General features: G+C 34.9%; 1 protein-coding gene and 1 pseudogene across 1 annotated transcript in view; both read left to right on the forward strand.

Annotated features, from left to right (window-relative positions):
- The window catches only part of ZSWIM6 (zinc finger SWIM-type containing 6), a 168,556-nt gene that overhangs the window by 129,600 nt on the left and 14,600 nt on the right, over positions 1–24,356 (forward strand). The window contains exons 6-9 of the mRNA XM_006906060.3: positions 14,176–14,355; positions 19,354–19,530; positions 19,805–19,951; positions 23,559–23,705. Coding sequence (XP_006906122.1) covers positions 14,176–14,355; positions 19,354–19,530; positions 19,805–19,951; positions 23,559–23,705 — 651 coding nt within the window. The remainder of the gene's footprint in view (positions 1–14,175; positions 14,356–19,353; positions 19,531–19,804; positions 19,952–23,558; positions 23,706–24,356) is intronic.
- LOC112472748 lies at positions 13,491–13,609 on the forward strand (annotated as a pseudogene).

A 24,356-nucleotide genomic window follows, 5' to 3' on the forward strand; every position in this document is an offset into this window, starting at 1 on the left:
GGAAAGAGTAAATAAAGTAAAAATTTTAAATACATCTTAATAGGAAATAGTAGATTCTCAGGATTAAAAGAGATCTTTACGGATCATTTGATCCTATTATCTAACCAAGTAGAGATTCTTAATGATAGTCAATGTCTAAGTTATTTAGGTGTACAATTGGGTAATTTGTAATAACACTTGGGGATCACCTTCTTGTGTATTTTTATAAAATTCTATTCTAAATACCTTGGAGATTTGATTAGGAGTTAAGATGCCTTTTGATTCATTGTAGTACACTTTAGTGGTCTGTATTGTATATGTAGTGTGCTGGTACATTATTTATATCAAGAATGGGTTCCAGTTACTTTTTTATGCTATTTTACTATTTATAACATGAGTTCATTGGTAGTAGACACTGTTCTCATATTAATAGGTAACGGGAATGTCAGAGCATTGGTATAATGTGTCCTTTTCTTCCTCACAACATTTTAGAAAGGTTTTCTTCTTACTTTTCCCACTTCCTAATAGTTAGTTTTGCATTTGCCCTCAAGAAACTGCCAGCAAAGGGAAATCAACTGGGGGAGTCTCCTTGCTAGATTGTGGATCTCTAGAGGGTACCGTCATGATAGAGTTGGGGGAGTGCGAGAGTGAAAATGAAGAAAGACAGGCTGGGGATAATTTTCTTTCACCATTTCTTACCCCGATGTGGCAGCATACAAAAATTAACGCGGTCTGAGAAGCCTGATTTTAAGCCATCTGAGATTCCCAGGGACTTCATGAGGAATCAGAGATGCCAGGAGCTAGAATGAAAGAACTGGAAGCCCAGGACTAAAGTAGCCATATCCACAGGCTACTCTCTGTGTGCCAGCACCTGTGCAAGGTGCTTTACAAATATTATTGTGTTAATTTAAGCGTAGGTAAGTTAATGAGGGGGGAGGAGGACTGAAGGAAGTGATTAATGGTTGTCCCTTAGACAGTGGGTTTCAGACCCTGCCTCACAGAGCCCCTGGAGTGGGAGGGGAGGAGGAAAGTCCAGATGAGAAGGGAGCAGGTCCTTCTCAATCCCAGCAGAGTGACTTTCACCACTTTATGTACTAGGTTTTTCCATTAAAATTTCTCTAGAACAAAGGATTCTGAAATTTAAAGTGCATGCTTGATAGTTACTATCTTCATAGACTTTTAAATAGCTGCTCCTCTTAGAGATGTACCAAAGAATGACTTTTTATTCATGAAAATAACTTTCTCATATGTTTTAGGGGGATGTCAGGCTGGTAAATGATTTGCAACAGATGAATTTTTGTGTTTTATTTAAAAATTCCATGTTGAAATAAGAATAGGATTCTGTGGTAAAATATAGGTACCTTCTGATATTAAATTATTTGGAAGAGTTAGTAACTGGTCATAGGGCTTTCTCAGGCTCTGATCTAAAGATGAATAGCCAAGAGTAGTGATAGCAGTCGTTCAAAATGCAGCTAACTCAACACCTTAGGTTGCAAAGATAACCTTTGAAACAGAAACCCAAATCTCTGTGATTTTGAGCTATGACCAGCCAGACCTTGCTGACCCTAGGTCAGGCTTCCCAGCCCCTTTCATTTGGTGTTACTTTAGTAAATTTCAAAATTCGCTTCAGCAAACCTAGAGGAGAGAGTGGGAATCATTCATAAATTAGGAATCAAGTAGAATTAAGTAATCAGGGGTCCTGAAATGCCTTAGATTGTAAGCCACAGTCTTCCTTTGTGGATGAGCAAGGGCTGAGGTACTTAGATGGGAGGAGCCTAAACAGAGTATGTGGGTCAAATTTAAGCTTGGAACTGCGAGAAAATCCCATTAGAGGAATGCTTTCAAAATGCCACCAAGAAAACAAAAGTCTGATCTCCAAGATCAAGTAACCTGACAGTTTGTTTTGACCCCACTGCATAGTTTCTGTCTTCAATGGAGCATCTAAACTAATTTCAAAGCCATACTTTTTCATCCATGTGTTAGTGTCCATTCGATAACACTACCACCTTTTCCCCTTCTTGCCCATCAATTAGAACATTGAAAGTGACTCATTTTTTTTTAAATTAGTTTTCTTATAAAGATGAGGGGGGAAAATTTGCCTGGCCAGAGTTGGTGCTCAGTAAGTATTTGTGAATAAAAAAGTGAATGAATAATTAAGTTGTAATGCTAGACACCTATTTGGAAGCATTAAGAAGTGAGTATTTTTGGTGTACTGAAAACAGTGATTGAAAGGCATTGATTTTCACTGTGTCCCCAGTTTTCTTTTCCTATCCTTCTGGTTTATCTGACCTTTTCTGCCCATGCACAGGTGGATCTTCATGAGTGCCTGTGTACGCGCATGAAAACATACACACACACACTGAAATATAAACAGTTTAGAGTACAGAAGGGCAATGATTTCCCCTTGCCATCAATGCTGCAGGTAATCTATTGCATTAATCAGCCAGCCAGTGGGAAATGCATGGGGAGTGATTATACTATCATACACAATACAATCAGCATGAAGCACTTGTCAAGACCAATACATCAAAGTTTAATTCAGTAATAGAATGAATTAGAATAAAATGAAACATTCTGTTCTCCAAGAAACTCAGTACCCATCACAGGTTCTTTCTGAACTTCATACAGTAGTCAGTGCATTAGAAATTGTTTTTATGACTAAAATTGCAGGTCTCATATGATAGAATACTACAAGCCCTTTTCCTTGCTATTCTTATACAACCATAGTGCTAGTGTTTACTCGATCATCAATAGTCTATAATCATAACCATTGGTAAATTCGATTATTTTTGGTAGAGCTCCTGATTATCTTTGGTCCTAAACTGTTTCTCCATGGTAAGTGAAAGGAAAGTTGTTGTATTAGTGGCTCAGGGAAGCGCTTATCCATAAGTATGGTCGGTGAACAGTGGAGTGCCTTACCAGAATAGCAGATAAATTAATAAGAACCTACTGTTTACAGTGCCCTATGGTAGGCACTGCTATTGGGGAGCTTATACTCTAGTTAGAAAACAGAATGAGTAAGTGAAAAATAAAAAAAACAGCCCAAGACAGCCTAAGACAATCAAAGAAGTGAGGTTATATAAGGTAACATGTGTTTCAGAAAATTTTGAGACTAGATCTAATACATTTCATATTATAAGTCACTATTCTGTGTCATTTTGTAATACATAGTCAAAAGTAATTCTTTACCACACTTAACCAAGCATGTTTTTTTTCAAAGGGGAATATAAAGAACAGAATTATTAGAGCCAGACACTAAGACTGGATTCTTATCCTCGTATTTACTAGCTGTATAGCCCTGGACAGGTCCCTTATCTGAGATAGAACATCGGTTTCCTTATCTGTAAAAATGAGCGTAATGTGGATTCTTGAAGCCTAAAATAAGGTAATTTAGATAATGCACACCACTTTCTCATTCCAAGAGTCTTTTATCTATGTTGGGAAAGTGAATTCAGTGGGAAGCTTGTAGGAGAGAGACATCCTGAAGACCTAAAGAGTATTTGCAGAAATAGATTTATATATATAGACTTGGAGTCAACACTGTTGGACAAATCATGGAACTGTTTGTGAAGACAGCTTAATTAAGCAGCCAGCGCAGAGTACATGGAAAATGTGTTTGAAGATTACCACAGTTCACATTCTTTCTCACTAACTTTTGTCTCTCAGAATAAGACATTGTCTGTCATGGTGACTTTTTTCCTTTCTGATTTTTTCTGTCCTTCCTACCTTCCCTCCTTTGAAAATGAGAAGGGGGGTGAGTGGTGGAGGAGCTGGCTCTGGTCATTTCCTATAGAATCAGGTGTCCAATGAGGGAGATCAGGCTGGTTGTGATGAATATTGCTTGTTGACGTGACAGCACTGACAAACCAGATGGGATGGGAAGACTGCATCTTAGGTGGGGGCCACAGGTTTACCCAAAAGGAACATTATCCAGGACACCAGTGAACTGTTTTGGAGTACCTGTGGTTTATTTTATTTCTTGACAACAAAAAGATAGTTACTCTACTTTATTCTTTTCTCAGAGCCTGGTTAAATGATAACCGTATGCCCCTTTGCTGAGGGTTTAGCCCTGCAACTAAGTGATCTCAAAAACTTTATAGTATGCCTGAGGTTTTATTTTCAAAATTTCCCAGAGTCATTTTAGTGAATTAGAAGCTAGCATATCAAATTTAAAGTAAGGAGAATATTTTTACCAGTTAAACTTAATTTCCAAACATGGCTGGCTGAATTATTAAGACTAGATTGTACTGAGAACATACTATAATTAGGGTCATGGTTTTCGTGTGTCTGACCCAAGAAATTTTGTGACTGTAGTTTTGTTAGCACAACTAATTATGCCAGTGATCTCCTATGTGTGACTGCAATTAGGCATTTCATGGCCTTTAAATAAGTATAATTAGTTAATTGGATCATGCATGAAATTCTAGCCTCTTATAATAGCCTCTGAGAACAAAAATAAATATGCTAAATATTGCAAATTGTTTTATAACTGTGGAACCCTGAGAAATACCAAAAGTGATTGTGTTACTTGGCCTGCTATTTCATAGGAATAAACATATTAAAAAGTAGAAATTAAACTTTCCATGCATAGAACCGTTGTTATTCTCCACCTTTGAGACAAAAGAAAGGAACTCACTGACCTTTCTTATTTTCACCTTTAGAGAAGGTGATGTGGCCCTGCTCCTCTGCTCCCTTTTCCCCTGGCCACTTCCTCTGTGCTCTGTCCATCTAGCAAACAGGGAGAAGAGCAACATTTATCAAATATTCCAAAGTGTTTTTATAGAAAATGTGTAGCTTTTACATACTGAATTGATTTGTATATTTACAAAAAACCATGAAGTAGAAGGAACTTTAAAAACAAATTTTATTGACTGTGGGTGTAAGCAATAGATATAGAATGGCCAGCTGATTTATTCAGTCACAGGTCATAATGCTCCACCCAGCAGGCAAAGAGCACACTCTGTCACACATAAGTACATTATCCCAGAAATGCTGACGCAACTGCAGTCTAACAGACCTCATAGTACATTATCATATTTTCAGAGAAAACAGATCTCTTCTGACTTGAATAATCAATCTTGAATTGTAAGTTGAGCCTTTGATTGTTTATCTGCTGTTTTAATCTACAGTGAAATTACTTATTTGCTATGCCTGTCAGCCCTGAAAAATGCAGTTTTCTTTTTTTAATTAGGCTCTTTTTAGATGGACCTGTGTAGGTTTTTATTGGATATGTTTTCTATTCATGTGAGAGATATGTTCTGAGTACATAAGGACACATGGTTAAAATACAGTTTGTTAGCTGTGTCATACTTTTAGACAGTACTATTATCATTTGTATTATACTGCTAAAATACGAGGACGGGAATGATAATTCTGTCAAAAGACTAAAATCATGAATATAAGAATTCACATACGCATACCTGCACATACGAATCCTAATTTATAGAAATACTTTCCGACCACATAGCTAGGTAGAAGGCTAAACACCATGATGTTTAAGAATATTGGTTGAGGGGAGAATGTGGGTCTGGTAACAAATCCTGGCTCTCATCTTTAATAGCAACTCAACCTTTCTACTCCTCTTTATACTTCGGGTTTCTTATCTGTAAAAAGTTTTTTAGTGAGGGTGAAATACATTAATATATGTAAAATACTTTGCACAGTGTTAGTATGAGGTAAATATTCAATAAATGGCAGCAAATATTGTCAGGTAGATAAGTAAAGATGCCATTCACTTTTAGAAATATGTTAGCTGAAGTAGATAGAGAGCGATCTTTGTACCCTGAAGACAGACATTTTAAAACTTTAAATGTTGACTCTAATTAGAAACCTAACATGTGTAACCTGATATTGTTAGTATTTTCCTTGAAGGGATAAAAAAAATTAGCATACAAACCAGCATTTAATATTGTGTTAGATACCTTTTATGCTATTAAGTTTTCATAATGACTTATTTGGTTTTTGCTTGACTTGCAGCTCTTCCCATATATTGAGTGATTTATTTGGATTTGACTTTTTTTTAACTAACATTCTCATAGTCATTGATAATATCTTGGTTTTCCATTGTGTAATCTAGCAGATTTATAATTTTTCCTGATAATTGTGATAGATTAAAGATGACCGCAGATTCCTTGCTGCTCTTATTGAAACTCAAGGTCTGTATTCTCTCCTCTTATATCTGGCCAATTTTTATAAATGTTTTGACCAACAGAATATGGCAGAGCACATGCCAGGCCAGTGTCTGGGCACAAGCCTTAAGCAACTGGAAGTGTTTACTTCCTGTCTCTTAGAAGGGTCTATCCTGAGGCCCTGAGTTTCTATAAAAGAAGCCTAGCTACCCTGACTGAGGCTGACTAAAAGATGTTTCTAACTAAAAGACATGCTGTGAGGAAGCCCAGGCTGTCCATGGAGAGAAGTCCTGTTGGGGCAGAGGGAAGAGTAAAGAGGAGAGAGAGAAGTTTTGACCTACAGAATCGTGAAGTGCAGTCAAACAATGTTGAAATAAGCCAGTAAGTTCAGGGTAGTTTTCTGCATAGTAATAGATAACCAGGACAGTGGTTATATATCTGACAATACTCCATGCTTCTCCTAATGGTTATTTTTCAAATGCCACATGTCTTTACCAGTGTAGAATATACTAATATATGAAAAGGAAGTTCTGTTATTTCAGTGAACTTTACCCCCATGTTGGACTAAGTCAGATGTTTGTCAAAATTGAATCTTTATTATTAGGAAATAGTGTAACGTGATCATAGAGGATTCTGCAGCTCCATTTTATATTAGTTTTTGTTTAACAACTATTCTTCCTCACCTTCATATTCTCATACCAAATGTCACTTGGTTTGACTTCTGGCTTTTTCCCCCTCCAGTAATAAGAAGTTGGGTACTGATAACTTTTAATTTTGAGTTCCTATAGAATAAGACTGTGGAACCCAGAGTGTTGAAACTAAAAAGGGAGGCAGAGTGGATGGTAGACTAGAAGTTTAGGCCAAGATGCTAAGGCGGATGTGATGGGGAGACTGAAGGAAGAGTCTGCACAGGCTTCAGTACTGTACTCTTTGTCCACCCTTTCTCATTAAGTCACCATGGACAGAGGAAATGTTATGTAACCCTGTAGGGTTGGGGACGAGAGCAAGAAAACCAGAAGTGCCTCCTCCATATGGGTAGATATGGATGAAATTATCCAAAGCATCTTGGACTTCTAAGTGACTCTCTGACCCTGGATGGGGCCTGGGAGGCTAGAGACGACAATATCTATGGAAAAACAAAACATTTGAAAGCTTATTAAAGCCAAAGGGGAAAGGGGAGACTAAAATCTGTTCCTATCCAAAATCAAAGAATCACTTGCAATCTGACCCCTCCAAACTTATTTTAATCTTTGACTCTTGATTTCTTCAACATCGAAGTCTTTCTACACGTGTGTTTGCAGGAGTGTACCTTTTGGAACTGGGTGAACTTCACAGTTTTCAGAACACTTCTGCATATATTATCTTGCTTAAGCCTAAACAGCCCTATGAAGTAGGTGGGAATTATTATCCCTATAGTTTAAATAGTGAACTGCTGCTACAGGGAGTCTAAATGGGCTTGCTCAACTTCTTGGGTCTGGTAATCCATATCTTTCCAGATCAGAGCTCGTTGATCAAACATATATTCTAGTTAGAAATGTAAAGCAGTGGGTATGTGAGGTGGGGCAAAATGGTGGTGATTTGTCCATCTAAATGTTTGATGGAAAAGACTAGCCTTCGGGGCATGTGGAATTCATCAATTTTTGTTACCTACATTTCCTGGGAATCTGGGTGCTTATCCACTGGCACTATTTTTTGGTGGAATGCAAAAGTAAGCAAAAAGGCCTTTGTGATGTTTTGTCTTCTTCCTCAGTGTGATTCTGCCTGTGTTCTCTGACTGTTTGGTCAGTGAAAAGACACTGATTTAATATTAATAAAAAAGCATTTTATTCAGTATTTATGATTGTATTCATGGTACTAAAAGTTCTATGCAAAACAACAGATACAGCTTCCGCTCACATAACTTAAAACAAAGTTAATTCTTCGGCCATCATATTTTGGTGATGAAATTAACATTTACCAAGGCTCACTTACATATTAGTAGATTGGAAGCATTCACCATGTGCAGAGAATGCTTTTTTCCCCTTCTTCCCAGAGAAGTTCCTTTCCTAGTTTTGGCTTACTTTGGCTTGTATGTTGCAGTGCATCTTTTTGCTGAAATCACTGAGTGTAGATTAGGTAGAGTAGTGGAAAAGAGAGCAAAAGCATGCTAGATGGTGGAGAAAAGCTAGACTAGAGCTAAAATGTGCCATGGATAATTCAGAAACCGAATGATGCATACACCAGTGATTCGTTTTGAGGCATTGAACCTGGGAAAGCAATGTAAAAGTATTGAATTCATTTTCATTGTAATTCATAGCAAATAATTAAGCATCCTTTGTGAAAGAACCAGTAATACCTTTCCAGATGCCAGGTCCTTTGCTAGGTGGTAGCAATGGTAAGTTCTCACTGTGTTCTCTGTCCTGTTTTTGTTTGGGTCCTTAAAAGGGTTAATATTTCCAAGAGACAAAGGAATGAAGTGTTTGATCATCAAAGAGCTTTATTTTTAAAGCTACAGATGTTTCAGGCATGTGTTGGAAGGGAAAGAAAAGAGATCAGTGCCCAGAGTGGAACTTTGAAATGATAAAATTTGGAGAAGGACTTACTCAATTTTGTTAACTTGATTATTAAGGCTAATGACAGCTTTTGTATTGGTGACTGTTAAGATAAAAGACCATATCTATTATAGCTCTGAACTTGCATCTAACATTAAGAACATCCTTTCATCCTTGTATAACCTTTTTTTTTCTACTTTTATAAATGGTACTCTTTTTTTGGTAAATTTTGATCTCTAATTGTTTAATAACATTTTAACATAGAGATGTACAGTTAGCTTTTTGCTTTGAACTTGTATCATATGACCTTGCTAAGCTTATTCTAGGTGCTTTTTTGTAGGTTAGTTGTCTGCAAATAGAGGCTGTTTTATTTTTTCCCCTCCAGTCTATGCCATTAACCTCCTTTACTTGCTTTATCGGCTGACTAGAACTGCCAGTGTGCTGTTGAATAGGAGTGGTAAGAGCATACATAAATCTTTGCCTTGTTTCGGTGTCATGGGAAAAACATTCAGTTTTTTGCCATTATTATGTTAACTGTTTTTGCTAACACCTTTTATCAGGTTAAATAAATCTGTTCCTAGTTTGCTAAGAGTTTTCTTTATTATGAAGAGATGTTAAATTTTGTTACTTGATTTTTCTGCATCAATCGAAATGGTCATATGCTTTGTCTTCCTTATTCTGGTAATACTGATTGATTTTTAATGTTGAACCAGCCTTGCATTCCTAAGATAAACCCTACTTGGTTGTGGTGTATTTTCTTTTATATATATTTCTTAATTAGATTTGCTGATATTTTGTCAAGGTGTTTTACTTCTCTCTTCATGAAGGATGTTGATTTGTAATTGCATTTACTTGTAATGTCTTTATCTAGTGTTGATATCAGGGTAATTCTGGCCTCATAACATGAGTTGGAAACCATTCTCTTCTCTTTTGTTTTCTGGTAGATATTGTGTAGAATTGGTATTATTTCTTTCTTAAATGTTTGGTAGAATTTTCCAGGGAAACAGCTGGATCTGCGTTTAGAGATTTTTAACTGTAGATTTAATTTTTTAAGTAAATTTATGACTGTTCAAGTTATTATTTCTTCCTAAGTAAACTTTGGTAGTTTGTAATTTTTAAGGAATCTGTCCTTTTTATCTCCGTTGTAGAATTAATGGGCGCAAAGTTGTTCATAGTATACCCCATATGAGCCTTTTAGTACATCTAGGATCTGTAATGATATGCCGTCTTTTATTCCTGAAACTTCTCGTTTGTCTTTTTTTTCCAGTCAGTTTGGCTATAGCTTTATTGATTTTATTGATCTTTTTAAAAAACCACCTTTTAGGTTCATTGACTTTTGGCGGGGGGCAGTTTTCAATTTAATTGATTTTTCATCTGTCATTGCTTGCCTTCAATTTGCTTTGGCTTTGATTGCTCTCTCTCTTTTTTGGGTTTTTTTTTTTTTTCCTGGTTTCTTAAGTTGGATATTTAGATTATTTTAATCTTTTCTTGTTTTCCAATTTAAGCATTTAATACTATAAATTTCTCTCTAAACTTTTTAGCTGTAGATCACAAATTTTGATATTTGTATATTCAGTACAAAATATTTTTCCCTTGTGACTTATTTTTTTATTCATGAGTTAATTAGAAATTTGTTATTTAATTCCTAGATATTTGAAAATTTCCCAAATATCCTCTCGTTACTAATTTCTAATTTGATTTTATTACACCAAAGAATATACTTTGTATGATTTCACTTCTTTCGAATTTATTAAAGTTTGCTTTATGGTCCAGAATATGGACTATCTAGATGAATGTTCTTTGTGCATTTTAAAAAGAGTAGGATTTTGTTTTGTTTTTCTTCAATTAATGTTTATTGTAGTGTTCTATAAATGCTAATTAGATTAAGTTGGTTTGATAGTGTTGGTTAAGTATTCTTAATCCTTTCTAATTGTCTATCTATTTGCTCTGTTAGTTATTGAGAGAGGTGTATTGAAGTCTCCAGATACGATTATGGATTTGGAAAACTGATCCTTCTATCATGTTATGTTCACTTTATCCCTTAAGTTTTTGTCTGATATTAATATGACCATTCCTGCATTATTTTGAAAATGTTTGCATGGTATAGCTTTTCCATCCTTTTCCATTTAATATATGCCATTATATTTAAAGTGTGTTTCTTTTACACAGCATAAAGTTGGGTCTTGATTTTTAATCTGATTTACCATCTCTTTTAATTGGTATGTTTAGACTATTTACATTTAATATAATTATTGATGTGGTTAAATTTAGGTCTACCATTTAATCATTTGTTTTCTATTTATCTTCTCTGTTTTTATTATTGTTCTCTCTCTTCTGCCTTCTCAATATTTTAGATTTTTTAGTATTTCATTTTAATATATTGTCCTTTTTGTTTGTATCTCCTTGTACTTTTTAATGGTTTCAGTATTATAATAATCATATCTAGCCTTAAACAGTCTACTTTGTGTTAATATTTTGCCACTTTAAGTAGCATGTAGAGTCTAACAACCATATGGGTCCCTTTACTCTCCCTCCTTCATGTTAGTTTTCATGTGTATTACATCTACATGCATTTAAAACACCATAAAGCAGTGTTTAGATTTTTGCTTTCAATGGCCATACTTATTTTAAAGAACTTAAAAGGACAAAATTAGTCTGTTCTATTTACTTGAGTATTTATTATTTTTATAGCTCTTCCTTTATTTCTGTAGTTCCAAGTTTCCCTCTGGTATTATTTATTTTCAGCCCGAAGAACTTCCTTTAACTTTTCTTCTAGATCAGGTCTCTTGACAACAAATGCTGTTAATTTTCCCTGATCTGAGAATGCCTTTATTTCAACATCATTTCTGAAAGGTATTTTTGCTAGCTATAGAATTCTAGGTTGACACTTCAGTTTCTTTTAACAATTTAAAGACAATATTCCACTGTCTTCCGTTCTCTATGATTTTTGTTGAGAAATCTCTAATTTATTTGAGTCATTCTTCTATACGTGGTATTTCATTTTTCTCTGATTGCTTTCAAGGTTTTCCTCTTCATCTTCGGTTTTCAGTGATTTGATTATGATATTTGGGCGTGATTTTCTTTGAGTTTACCCTTTTTGTGGTTAACTGAGTTTCTTGGATCTATAAATTCATCTCTTTCTCCAAAGTTGGGAAGGTTTGAGTCATTATTTCTTCAAAAATTTTCTGCATCTCTGTCTCATCTTCTGGGGTTCCAGTGACACAAATGTTAGACCTTTTGCTGTGTTCCTACCTGTCTTTAAGGCTCTGTTCATTTTCTTTTGATTATTTCTCTCTATTCTTCAGATGAGATAATTTATATCTTCAAGTCCACTGACTTTTCCCTCCATCATGTCTATTCTGCTATTGATTCCATCCATTGAATTTTTTATTTTAGATAGTTTTTTTCAATTCTAAAATTTCCACTTAGTTCTTGTTTATAGTTCGTATTTCACTTCTTTCAATAGTGTTTACCTTCATTTCATGGAGCACAGTTATAATAATTGCTATATAAAGTCTCTGACTGATCATTCTAACATCTGGTTCATCTTGGTTGGCATCTCTTGATTGTTTTTTCCCTTGAGAATTGATCACATTTTTCTCTTTCTTTGTAAGCCAAGTAATTTTGGATCCTGGACATTTTGAATACTGTGTTGTGAGAGTCTGGGTCCTATTAAAATCCTCTGGAGAATTTTTTGTTTTTTAAAATGTATAATCAACCAGGGTAGATTCAGAACATAAGATCTGTTTCACCATCTTCGGGTGACGATGTCAGTAAAGTTTTCAAGGCCTTGCGTGCTTCTTGGGGTCCGTCTCATGCAATTGAGATGTTACCAGGACTTGTGCCCTTTGTACACAGCATCCAGGATCCTCTCCTCTCCAGCTCCTGAGTGGGGTCCATGTCCCCTTTTCCCAGTCCTCTCACCAGCTAAATGAAGTTTCTCTCAAGTTTTTGCTGAATGTGGCCTCTACAAAGTTCCCCAAATGGGGCTAATCTTATGTCCAAGCCAGGAGAGAAAAGAGGGGAAAATAACAGGAAATCACCCCCATATGGCTTGCTTCTTCAAGTTTTATTTTCTCAGTCTGCCCGCTGTTGTTTACTTTTCAGAGTCCTCACATTGCTGCTTTTTGTATTTTGTTCAAGGATTTGGTTATAATCATCGAGAGAAAATAAGCTGTATTGGGCTTACTCTATCTTGACTGGTCACATTTTGTTTTCATTTGGTATTTAAATATATAGAAATGTAAATTATAAATATCTGTGGTTTAGATAGATTGTGGTCACTTTTATTTCCTATTGGTAAAAGTTGTTTGATATTTAAAATATCACATTTTCTAATTGAAGAAGCTTGCTAATTTTAAATGTGGAAGAATGTGAAGCATCTCATTTGGACAGACAGAACATAAACAATGATCATTCCTATCTTTATTATTCACTTTACTAATACAACTGATTAAAATACACACAGACCCAAACATATACATACCTTTTCAGAGAAAAAGTGTTGTGAATGGCTTTGAAGTGCTGGTATCTGTCTTGTTTTGAAATTAGTAAAATAGAACTTGAACTTTTAAAACTTGTAAAATATTTGCTTGAATTAGCTACTTCTTTGAAGTCTGTAGAAAGGAATAATAAATTTTATCAGTATCTTAATTCAGATTATGAGTTATGCCCCCTAAATTCATTATAGCTTTTCCTTTGAGAAACAAGTGAAATTTTGAATTAATTTTTAGTAATATCATTCACATAAAGACATAAATTTGGTGACTTCATTTATATATAAAGATAAGTACCTGATTAAATCATTTAGAGAAGTACGTTAAAGTGAATTTTATTTTTAAAAGATTATTAAGTCTACGACCATGCCACCCTGAACGTGCCCAATCGCATATGATCTCGGAAGCCTAGCAGGGTCGGGCCTGGTTAGTGTTTGGATGGGAGACCACCTAGGAATACTAGGTGCTGTAGGTGTTTAAAAAAATTTAAAGAAATAAGACTATTGATACCATAGATATGCAAGCTAATTAATAAACATAATAAAGTTTGAAATACCTATAAGGAAACTAGGACGCTGTTTATTCATGTTTGTTATATGCTTTTATGGTTTTGTGTAAAGGTCATCTGAGAAGGACTTTTAATTTTTGTGCAGTAGGACCATTTAGAGAAGTTTGTTGCAGTATCCATATATAAAATCTGTTTGTAAATTAAAATGGCATATTGGACCTTAGGATTGTATTCTTTATTGACTTCTTTGTCTAAAATGTCACACAAGTAGGAAGGTGATTGCAATAAGCATTTTAAGTACCTTTCATCTTATGTGTAACAATCTTTGGATCTTTGGTTCAAATTCAGGCTCTGTTGTCCTCTTTCCATTAAACTAGGCATGAGAGTTGTGGCTTAATTAAGGAAAGAACTGAGTTATAAAAATTGTAGACTTGGGTCCATTTCGAAATGGTTTAAAATTTATTATTAGCTATTAGAATTGAACATTTTAATAATTTTTTAAAAATTTACTTCCCTCTCTCCCTTTAAATTAGGTGCTCTGTGGATGTGTATAGTTTTAAATCCCCACTGCAAGTTGGAGCAGAAGGCTAGTTGGCTAAAACAGCTGAAAAAGTGGAACAGTGTTGATGTCTGTCCATGGGAAGATGGAAATCATGGTAGTGAATTACCCAATTTAACCAATGCTCTGCCTCAGGGTGCAAATGCCAACCAAGGTGAGTCCACAGTAATATTTTGCTCACTTTGTATCTACCTAATTGTGCATATATGTTTATAATAGTAACTGACAATATATATGGGAAAATAATTTTTCCCACTTACGAATTTACTATAATTCAAGGGCTTAATATGTTTTGACTGTATGTGTGTTTGTGTGTGTGTTTTCATTTTTACCTGAGACCTTTGTGTACTTTTTTCATATTCTCAGAATACAGATGGATGTAATACTTATATGTATTAATATGTGTTATTTAAAATTATATGTTATATTAAATTGCCTATTAACTATTTAGTTTTTTTTAATTTAAAAAATCATGGAATAGGGTGGTCATTTTTTATAAAACAAAATATTGAGAGACTTGAGGAGCTGTGTGTTTTTCTCTCTTTAGGTCAATTCATATTTGGACTACTGTGTAATTTGTAATTTAATCAATTAATAATTCTTACTTTTAGTATGTATCAAGTGAACATTTTATGATGGTCTGGAAGGGCATGGAATGCTGTTGGTATTTGGACTAGGAAAATTCTTTATTGCGCATGCTTGTCTAGCATACTTGTTCCCACCTCCGTAGGCTAATAATGTTCTCCAGTCTTTGGGACAACTAAGAAATGTATCTAGACATTTCCAAATGTCCTCTTAAAAACCTCTGTTTCTTGTTTTTATCATATTTTTTGTTTTTTGTTTTTGTTTTTGTTTTCAGCTTCTTTCTATCTTTTGGATCCACCCATTTAGCCTAAGTCCCTCTCATCTTTTAAAAAATAAATCTTTCCTTGGTCTCACTTTCCCTTCCGGCTACTACAGGATTTCTCCTCTCTTTCAGAACCAAATCCATAAAATAGTTAACTCTTGCAAATAAAAATTTCATTCACTAATGTATGTCAGTCTTTTTGTGTGATTTTGTGCTGTTGCTACCTCTTTGTGAGAAAACTTGAAAGATTTTGAGGTTATGATGGAAGGTGAGAGTTAAATGACATCAGAAGGATCCAGAATCAAGACTGTTACTATGTGCTGGCCCTATGGAGTCAGTACTCCTGGAAAGAGCTGAACAGTGTGCTGTGTGTGAATGCGATGTTAGCATAGTGTTTTCAGTCTCTACAAAGAATATTATGTGTATTACTCCATAGGGATTTGCCCACTCAAAAAGAAATTTTAGAGCTTTGGAAAGATGATCGTCTGGCTCTGCTTTGTCTAGAGATCCCTGTTTGGGAAATCAGTATTTGAAATCTGTCATACTTTTTATTGCCCGTGATGATTTTATTTAATAACTTAAAAGAAAATAAATGTACCCTTTATGCCCCACGTTCTTTTCCAGAGCTCAGAATTTTCAAGTTTAGTCATTCAACATTTATTGTCTTGCATTGCTAGGAAGGAGTATGCCTATATTTACATAGGCAATATCTTTAATCTTTTATTCTTTATATTCGGAGGTTACTGTGTATTTCACTCCCCAACTGCTTTTTGGGACCACCATCCTAACATTTTACACTTGACTTTTACTCGCCACTTGGTTACTTTCCCCTTGGTTAAACAGGAATATGTCATAGGCTTTAGAAAGTGGCCCAGCTTCCTGATGAAATAATTCATTTTATTTATGGTTTGGCCCAGGGGTGTGAAGTCAGGACATAGCTTCTGAGGGCAATATTTATAGCTGTTGTGTGTAAAGGCACCAGGCTCCTGCTTTTAGCAGAGTACCCACATCCTCCAGAAGAACTGTCAGAAGAGCCATCCCTACAGAAGGGCTCTGGTGCTCAGCCTGCACTGCTTCTATTGGAGAGCTGAGCAAGTTGCTAGGGGAGAGCCAGCTGTAACCAGCAGAGCCCAGCAGCCATGCCATTGCAGCTGGGTGGGGTGTGCATGTGGTATAGACCACGGGCAGAATTGCATTTTTTGGCACATTAAAGTGAATGTGAAGGGCAAATCAGGCCCTGTCTTTGCTGAGATTATTTGTTAGAATTCATTAACAAAAACAATAACAGAATCCACATCCTTTGAAAGAATATATATTTTTTATTTTTTAAATATACCAGAATGATAGCCGATTGTTTGTTTTAATTTTTTGATAAAAGAACTGATTTATCCCTTTTACTTTTCTGAATTGCCCAAATTTTCTTTAATCAGCCTGTATTATATTTATATACTTTATTAAAATTTTTTACAAGTCTCTTTTTTATGTAAAAAAGTTAGTTAATGTTTCTTTTTTCCACATTATTGCAAACATTTTTAAAAAACAGACATCTGATATAAAAATTGACCATAATTTTCACACCTAATCAAACCCACTTTTTGTTTGTATCTTTTTAGTCATTGTATATATAATAATTATTTTTTTATGTTTCCCATGTTATTATAGAGCTTTATATCCTACATTTTCATTTAAATATTTCATTAGTATTTAGCATTTTTGTTACAGTTCGTTTTATTGTTCTCTTAGAGCTAATGACTATTGAAAGCCTGGTGTGTGTTCTGTAACTTTCTCTGTACCCATATAATCATGTGCGAATATGTGAAAAGCTCAGGTTTTTGTTTTTTTTTATTTTTTTGGCACATTAAAGTGAATGTGAAGGGCAAATCAGGCCCTGTCTTTGCTGAGATTATTTGTTAGAATTCATTAACAAAAACAATAACAGAATCCACATCCTTTTTGAAAGAATATATTTTTTATTTTTTAAATATATATGATAGCCGATTGTTTGTTTTAATTTTTTGATAAAAGAACTGATTTATCCCTTTTACTTTTCTGAATTGCCCAAATTTTCTTTAATCAGCCTGTATTATATTTATATACTTTATTAAAATTTTTTACAAGTCTCTTTTTTATGTAAAAAAGTTAGTTAATGTTTCTTTTTTCCACATTATTGCAAAAATTTTTAAAAAACAGACATCTGATATAAAAATTGACCATAATTTTCACACCTAATCAAACCCACTTTTTGTTTGTATCTTTTTAGTCATTGTATATATAATAATTATTTTTTTATGTTTCCCATGTAATTATAGAGCTTTATATCCTACATTTTCATTTAAATATTTCATTAGTATTTAGCATTTTTGTTACAGTTCGTTTTATTGTTCTCTTAGAGCTAATGACTATTGAAAGCCTGGTGTGTGTTCTGTACCTTTCTCTGTACCCATATAATCATGTGCAAATATGTGAAAAGTTAAGGTTTTTATTTTTTTTTAAGTGGAATCTTATTCTACAGCTTGCTTTTGTTATTGAAACCACAGCCAGCACACAGTCAACAGGTAGAACTCCTCATCTTCTAAGACATGCATAACAGAGACTCTTTTAAAGTCTCCTTTTAGTTTTAAATTCTATGATCTAATCTAAATAAAAGAAATGAAATGACGAAGTCACTTAAAAATGTGTGAGATTTAGTCTTTGTAATATTCGATTGATTGACTATGAGAAGTCTTATTGCATAGGAGTATATTTATTCTGCTCAGCCAAAAGCACAAATATGTTCAAAAAGCCCTTAAACACAGGGCCCGCTCTTCTCATTTGCAAGGTGTACATTTGTCTACTGCTAGCAAGGAGTCTGGGCAGGGGCCAAAACAGATATACCCGTGTTGATACTTCTCAGATTATGTCATTTATGCATTTTGATATGTCCGCCATTCACATACAGATACCTAAATCGACCTGAGACCAAGCTGAAGTAATGTCTTTCTGTTAAAGAAATAGCTGAATTTGGAATGAGGATATCTGTGTTTTGATCTTGATTGCCATTGCCTGGCTTTGTGACCTTGGCAAGTCTCTTTACTTTTTATTTTCAATTCCATCAGCAGAATAGAGAGCTTGAACTAGATGAGTTCTCAGAACTCTTCTCGATTCTGTTGTTTTTGGTTTTTATGATTTCCTTTATGTCTGTGCTTAGTCAAAGCTCCTTTGACAGGAAGATGTTACTTTATCAACTAAGGAAGCTTCAGATATTCCTTCTCATTTAATTAAGCTTCAGAACAGTGAGGGGTGGTACTTGAGCTAAGTAAAGTATGCATAAATAAAAATAGTTTGTTTCCCTGGTTTTCAGTTGAGGCTCATTAAGGTTTGTGCCACAGCTGAAAGGTAAGTCTAGAGTGGGGACCCAGGGGGTGGGAATGCAGGGAGAATTTGAACTGTGTGATCCAGAGGAACTGAATAATCCCTGGAGTTGGGGTGAGACTATCCTTTATTCCCCAAACATTTCTTTTCTTCGTCAGGTCCTGAAACTTGAACCCTCTTCGGAGTGTATGCTTCTGCTCTTTTGTGATGCCCCGGCATACACTATGCTGGGGACATCACACCAGTCATGGAACCTGCACAGGAGTCAGGAGGCAGCCTGTAGGGGCAAGGTAAGTGCGCTGGTTTGTTTTGTAGCTATGTTGTGTGGCTTTGTGAAATGTTAAATATATGCATTTATGCCCTTTGGGATATAAAGTGGCATTTAATCATTATATCCCAAGAAGCATAATAGTTTAATTGTGCAAAACCGCACAATATAGTTAAAAAATACAACCAAAAGCACAACCCTTATGCATATCTTTAAAGGCTGGTTGCATCTTCCTGAAAGGTTCCATGGCTGGTGTCGCATCTCTTGCATAGTGTTTGTGAGAGCTGTTGATCCCATCAGGGCAGCCCACCACAGCACCTCAGAAGTGGGGAGCAGTGAGTTTTCATGTGATTCTTTTTTGTGCCGAGTGCCTCCTCTGAGTGTATTTGGCATGGAAACTAGACTTGACAATTTATTTTTTTTGCAGGATGCCTTTAACCTTAGCTTTGATGGCTGCAGAGTGTTTGTGTTTGGTTATAAAACAAGTGAGTGAATGGTGGCTCTTTGGGCTGACTTGCCTCCTAGTACTTAGGACATGAGAGTATTCACCCTTCATCCTTCTGCTTAGGGGGTGCAGGACAATGTGTGTGGGTGTGCTCATGAACATCTGGCCACAGAGTGGTATGATTGCTATATTTACATGTGAATAATGGCTGACATGGCTTTTTGAATTGTGGAAAAAACAGATTCATCGAACAGGCCACATCGGACAGTGTTCACCCGAGCCATCGAGGCATGCGATCTCCACTGGCAAGATAGCCATTTGCAGCACATTATCAGCAGTGACCTATACACCAACTACTGTTACCATGACGACACTGAAAACTCCCTTTTTGACTCCCGTGGGTGGCCCCTCTGGCATGGTAAGTGGACAAACCGGAAAGACATTTCCATGACTTACTTCTTTGTTTCGTTTCTATAGCATTATTGGAGTGGGAGGAGGAGAGCTGAGGGATTCAATGGGAGATGGATGAATGCTTGGCAATAGGAGCTGAGTATTTCATTCAAATCCAAGTTCAGAAATGATTTCTTATGTCTTTTTTAATAGTATTTTAGGGGGAAACATGTTACTATTTAGTCTTGTTTTGTAGATATAATCAACGCTGGTAACTCTGTCCCCTTAACTTTCTGTTTCAGAACATGTTCCTACAGCCTGTGCAAGAGTGGATGCATTACGTTCTCATGGGTACCCCAGAGAAGCACTGAGACTAGCAATAGCTATTGTTAACACGTTAAGACGACAGCAACAGAAACAGTTGGAAATGTTCCGAACTCAAAAAAAAGGTGAATGTGAAGGAGTTTGTTTCCATTGGAATGGGATTCCTGGTGATGACATCACTAGGTTTTGTGTTCTTCTGGGAGAGACGGCTTTTAAATTAGAGTGATGGAGATGGCTATAGTCACCACTCATTTGAAATATTCAATAGCTGACCTGCAAGAAATTTTAGGCATTGTTTTCTGGTTGAATTTTTTAAGAACTGGTTGAATTTTTTAAGAAATAAGGTGGGGGTTTTTTGTTTTTGTTTTTGTTTTTTAAGTTTCTTAGTTTAATTTTTTAAGGGAGCCAATTTTTTTTTTTATTGTTTGACTAACTATTTAATATGTCTAAATTATCTAAAATGCTAGTTAGCCAAATATTTTGTGAAAGTGCATCATAATTCTTAACAGTAAAGGTTCTGGGGAATAGACTGCCTGTGTTTGACCTTAGGCAATGACTTGACGTCTCTGACTTAGATTCCTCATCTGTCGAATGGGGCTCAATTGAGGACCTATCAGAGTTGTTGAGATAATTAAACTCAATTCTTTTAAAGCACTTAACGCAGGGCCTGGCATATTGAGTAAGCACTCTAAAATTTTTTGGTTATAATAATTCATGCATAAGGACATGATATTTATTTAAAGTGACCAGAACAGAACTCTTTGGATTTTTCAAATTCTGTAAATAACATTTGATGAACTTTCAACCAACAGGACACATTTAACTTCTTTATCTCAGTTAATCTTTTAAATTTTAAATTAGCATTACTGAGTAATAGTAATTGCAGAAGTTTGTTATACACGCAAGGCTCTGATCAGAAAAAAAAAATATATGTATTCCTTTTCTGATTAATCCATACACTCTTGCTCCTTCATAACTATGATCTATGTTTATTTGGTATGATTGTTTTTACTCTCTAGTCCAAAGAGTTTTAGTTGCTGTGGTTTTTCGGTTTGGGGTTTTTTTGGGGTTTTTGTTTTGTTTTGTTTTGTTTTGGCTTTTTGTTACTACGTTTTCGTTTCTAATCCTTGGGCGATTATATGCATACCACCTAGAGTACAGCTAAAAATGATCAAAAGTTGTTGAAATAAGCTGGAGGTTGAACTGAGTGGTTTTTTTGTAACTTTTAATATCCTCTGTATTGGAAGTACTAATAAAATATTAACTAACATTATCATTTATATGATGAAAGTAAATTCCAAAGGTAAAATTTGAACCAAAGAAAGGAGGAGCTCAGATGCGATTGGTATGTGATATTCCTGATAATCATGACTTTGTCCAATTCTTCATGTTCTTCATATCATCACTAGTTACCAGATGTGTTTTCTCAAATTCCCCTTGTTCTAAACACACACCATATATGGCCAGAGGTATTTACTCCTGGAAAGTATAAAGGATAATAATATTCAAGCTAAGAGAGAGTGAACACTTTTTATACTATAAAAAGAGAGCTAGTTCATGATGATGATTATCTGATCTTTAAAAATCATATCATAACCTTTACCAAGAAGCGTTTTTAAAATGAGTTTAGTAAAAATGTTGCAATATCTAAGAAATGTAAAGTGTAAAATGTTAGAATACATGTTTAATTAGGCTCCTTTGATGATCTTTGAGGCCACTCTTACACACATTTCTCTTTTATCCTGGGAGCAATGAAAACTTTTGTTTCAGATTATTCTTAAGTATTACTAGGATTACAGATCTATACCTTTATCTTTCCTTATTTTTTTTTGTTCGTCCATATTTAAAGAATATGTTTTTCATAGCTGTTATAATTCTAAATTGCCATACCAGCTATTTGTTATGCAGCCAAGATTAGTAAATGAAATATCTTGTACATTTTTAATACTATGTGGCATATGTCAGCTTCTTTTTTTTAAATTGAGATATAATTTACATATATTATTTTCAGGTGTGTAACATAATGATTTAATATTTCTGTATTTCAGAATAATCACCACAGTAAGTCTAGTTAACATATGTCACACATAGAGTTAAAAAAAATTTTCTTGTGATGAGAAACTTTTAGGATCTGTTCACTTACTGCACCTTTCAGATATGTGCTACAATGTTATTAACGACAGTCACCATGCCGTCCATTACATTCTGTGACTTATTTTATAATTAGAATTTTATATCTTTTGACCACCTTCATCTATTTCACCCACCTTCCATCTCTGGCAACTACCAGTCTTTTCTCTGTATCTAGGAGTTTAATTTTTTTAGATTCCACATATAAGTGAGATTATAGGGTATTTGTCTTTCTGTGTCTGACTTATTTTACTTAGCTCAACTTCTTGATTCTGAAAAAAAACTGTATTCTGATTTTTATTTCTCCCATTTCTCTCTGTGTGTGTGTGTTTTGTTTGTTATTATTTGTTTTACTAATTTTTGTTAGAAATGAAAGAGGACACAGAGGAAATACTTTGTAAAATTTTTCCTGTTTCCATTCCTTTACAATAGATTTATTTGTATAAGCACAACACTTACCTTCACCATATATCTACAAATATATATATATATGTATTTTTCTCCCATCAAACATACATATTTGGTTGTTCTCAAGACTAATGCTCAAGTTTCTTTTTTTTTTTTCCATTTTTTCGTACTGTTATATATATGAAAGCCAGTGACAGAAACCAAAAGGAAAGCTCTTTCCAAGGAATGTAGGTCCCAATTTTTACAAATGTTAATACATTATACTTGGCTATGCCTCATTTCTATGTACTGATAGTTGACAGTCCAAAACCAGAAGTCGTCTAAAGGAGTGTTGGATTCATGGAATGGCTCTTTGGCTATCTCCAAGCCAATTTTTTTCCTGTATATTTTATATTACATATAGATTTTATTATGTTTTCCTTTAATAAGGAGCTGTTATTTATTACTTTAGTAAACACTTAGATGTAAAATATTGCATTATTTACAACAGAATATATCTTAAAATATTTGCAGCCTTTTTCAGCACTCTGTAGTTTAACTTAAGAACTTGAAAATGCTAAATTCTGAAGAAAATGAAAAGGATGTGTTTCATCCAAATTATATGTTATCTTCTGCTGTAATTCCTCTTTATGGCCAAAGTCCTCTCTTAAATGGCTTATCCATGATAAGGAAGACTTTCATAAGGATATTGGGGAGTAATTTAATAATATAGGGGAGTCAAAGTCTGACCCAGGCTACAGCTGCCCTCTAGTCTCCAGTTTAGATGATCTAGTGAGCACTGACACTGAGAGTATCTTCATAATAGAGTTGTAGAGTTTACCCAGTGGTAACTTCAGGGGGCCTTTTTAGTCTTATCTAATGCCACTCCTAGAAAGTGGGCTTCTCTGGTGAAAATTTGGAATTTGTTTTTCCTTATTCAACATAATTTAATAGTGTGAAAAGTAATGTTAACTCAGTAGTACCCTGGACACATGAATTAAATAGATGTTTGGGAGTTTTCCTGGGAAGCTAGTACCATTTATATTGATTTACAGGTGAACTTTTAGAACTCAAAATAGTTCACAAGTTGGGGATATGTATACCTTTGTTTTTTAATTAAATTCAGTATTAATTTTGTCAGGATGCTGCTATTAAATGGTAAAGCCTCTCTTCTCTTTACATCTTTCTCTCTCTCAATTCCCCTTCTTTATACAGAGCTACCCCATAAAAGCATAACCTCGATAACCAATTTGGAGGGCTGGGTCGGACACCCGCTAGACCCTGTGGGCACTCTTTTCAGCAGCCTTATGGAAGCCTGCCACATGGATGATGAAAGCTTCCCTGGGTTCTCAGATTTTACAGGTAAAATCATCAACATTTGTCTCATATGCCTTTTTTTCCTAAACTCTGAATGGCATTGGTCTTAGAGTCAGCGGTTGACAGCATGTGTGAAGAACTTAAGAATATTTGTTCCCTTCTAGTCAGTGATTCTGCATCTAAGAATTTATCTACGTTCATGACTGTTTTCCAGCATCAAGATAGAGAATAAGGATGTGCATCATGTGGGAGGGAAGGATTGTCCCTTTGTTGCTCCCATGGCTGAGTGCGCTCAGAGGATTAATTATCTTGCTCCTCCATATTTTCTCCTGTGGTGATTGCCTTCATTAATTATGGGTGACCCAATACTCTGTCGGGTGAAAGGTGTGACTTGCGCTTTCCTTGCGAGTTTGATGGTTGCAGTTTGTCACATTTTCTAATAGAAACACCTTAACAGAGATAAGAGAATGCTCAGAGTCATTACTCTTATGATAACTGATGACTCTTTGATGACAAAAAGGACCTTGAAATTGGGTACGTGTTTTGTGTTCTCTACTGTCTTCATTATAAATTTTAACACTATGATAAAAGTATGGAAACTTATAATGCCAGGCTTTTAAAAATTGATAACTGTTGCAGTCATCATGTAATTTTATACCTGTTTAATTAAAATTTTTTTCCACTCTTAAGTATTCT

The sequence above is a fragment of the Pteropus alecto genome, unplaced genomic scaffold (genome assembly GCF_000325575.1).
Source record: "Pteropus alecto unplaced genomic scaffold, ASM32557v1 scaffold70, whole genome shotgun sequence".
In the NCBI taxonomy this organism is placed as follows: Eukaryota; Metazoa; Chordata; class Mammalia; order Chiroptera; family Pteropodidae; genus Pteropus; species Pteropus alecto.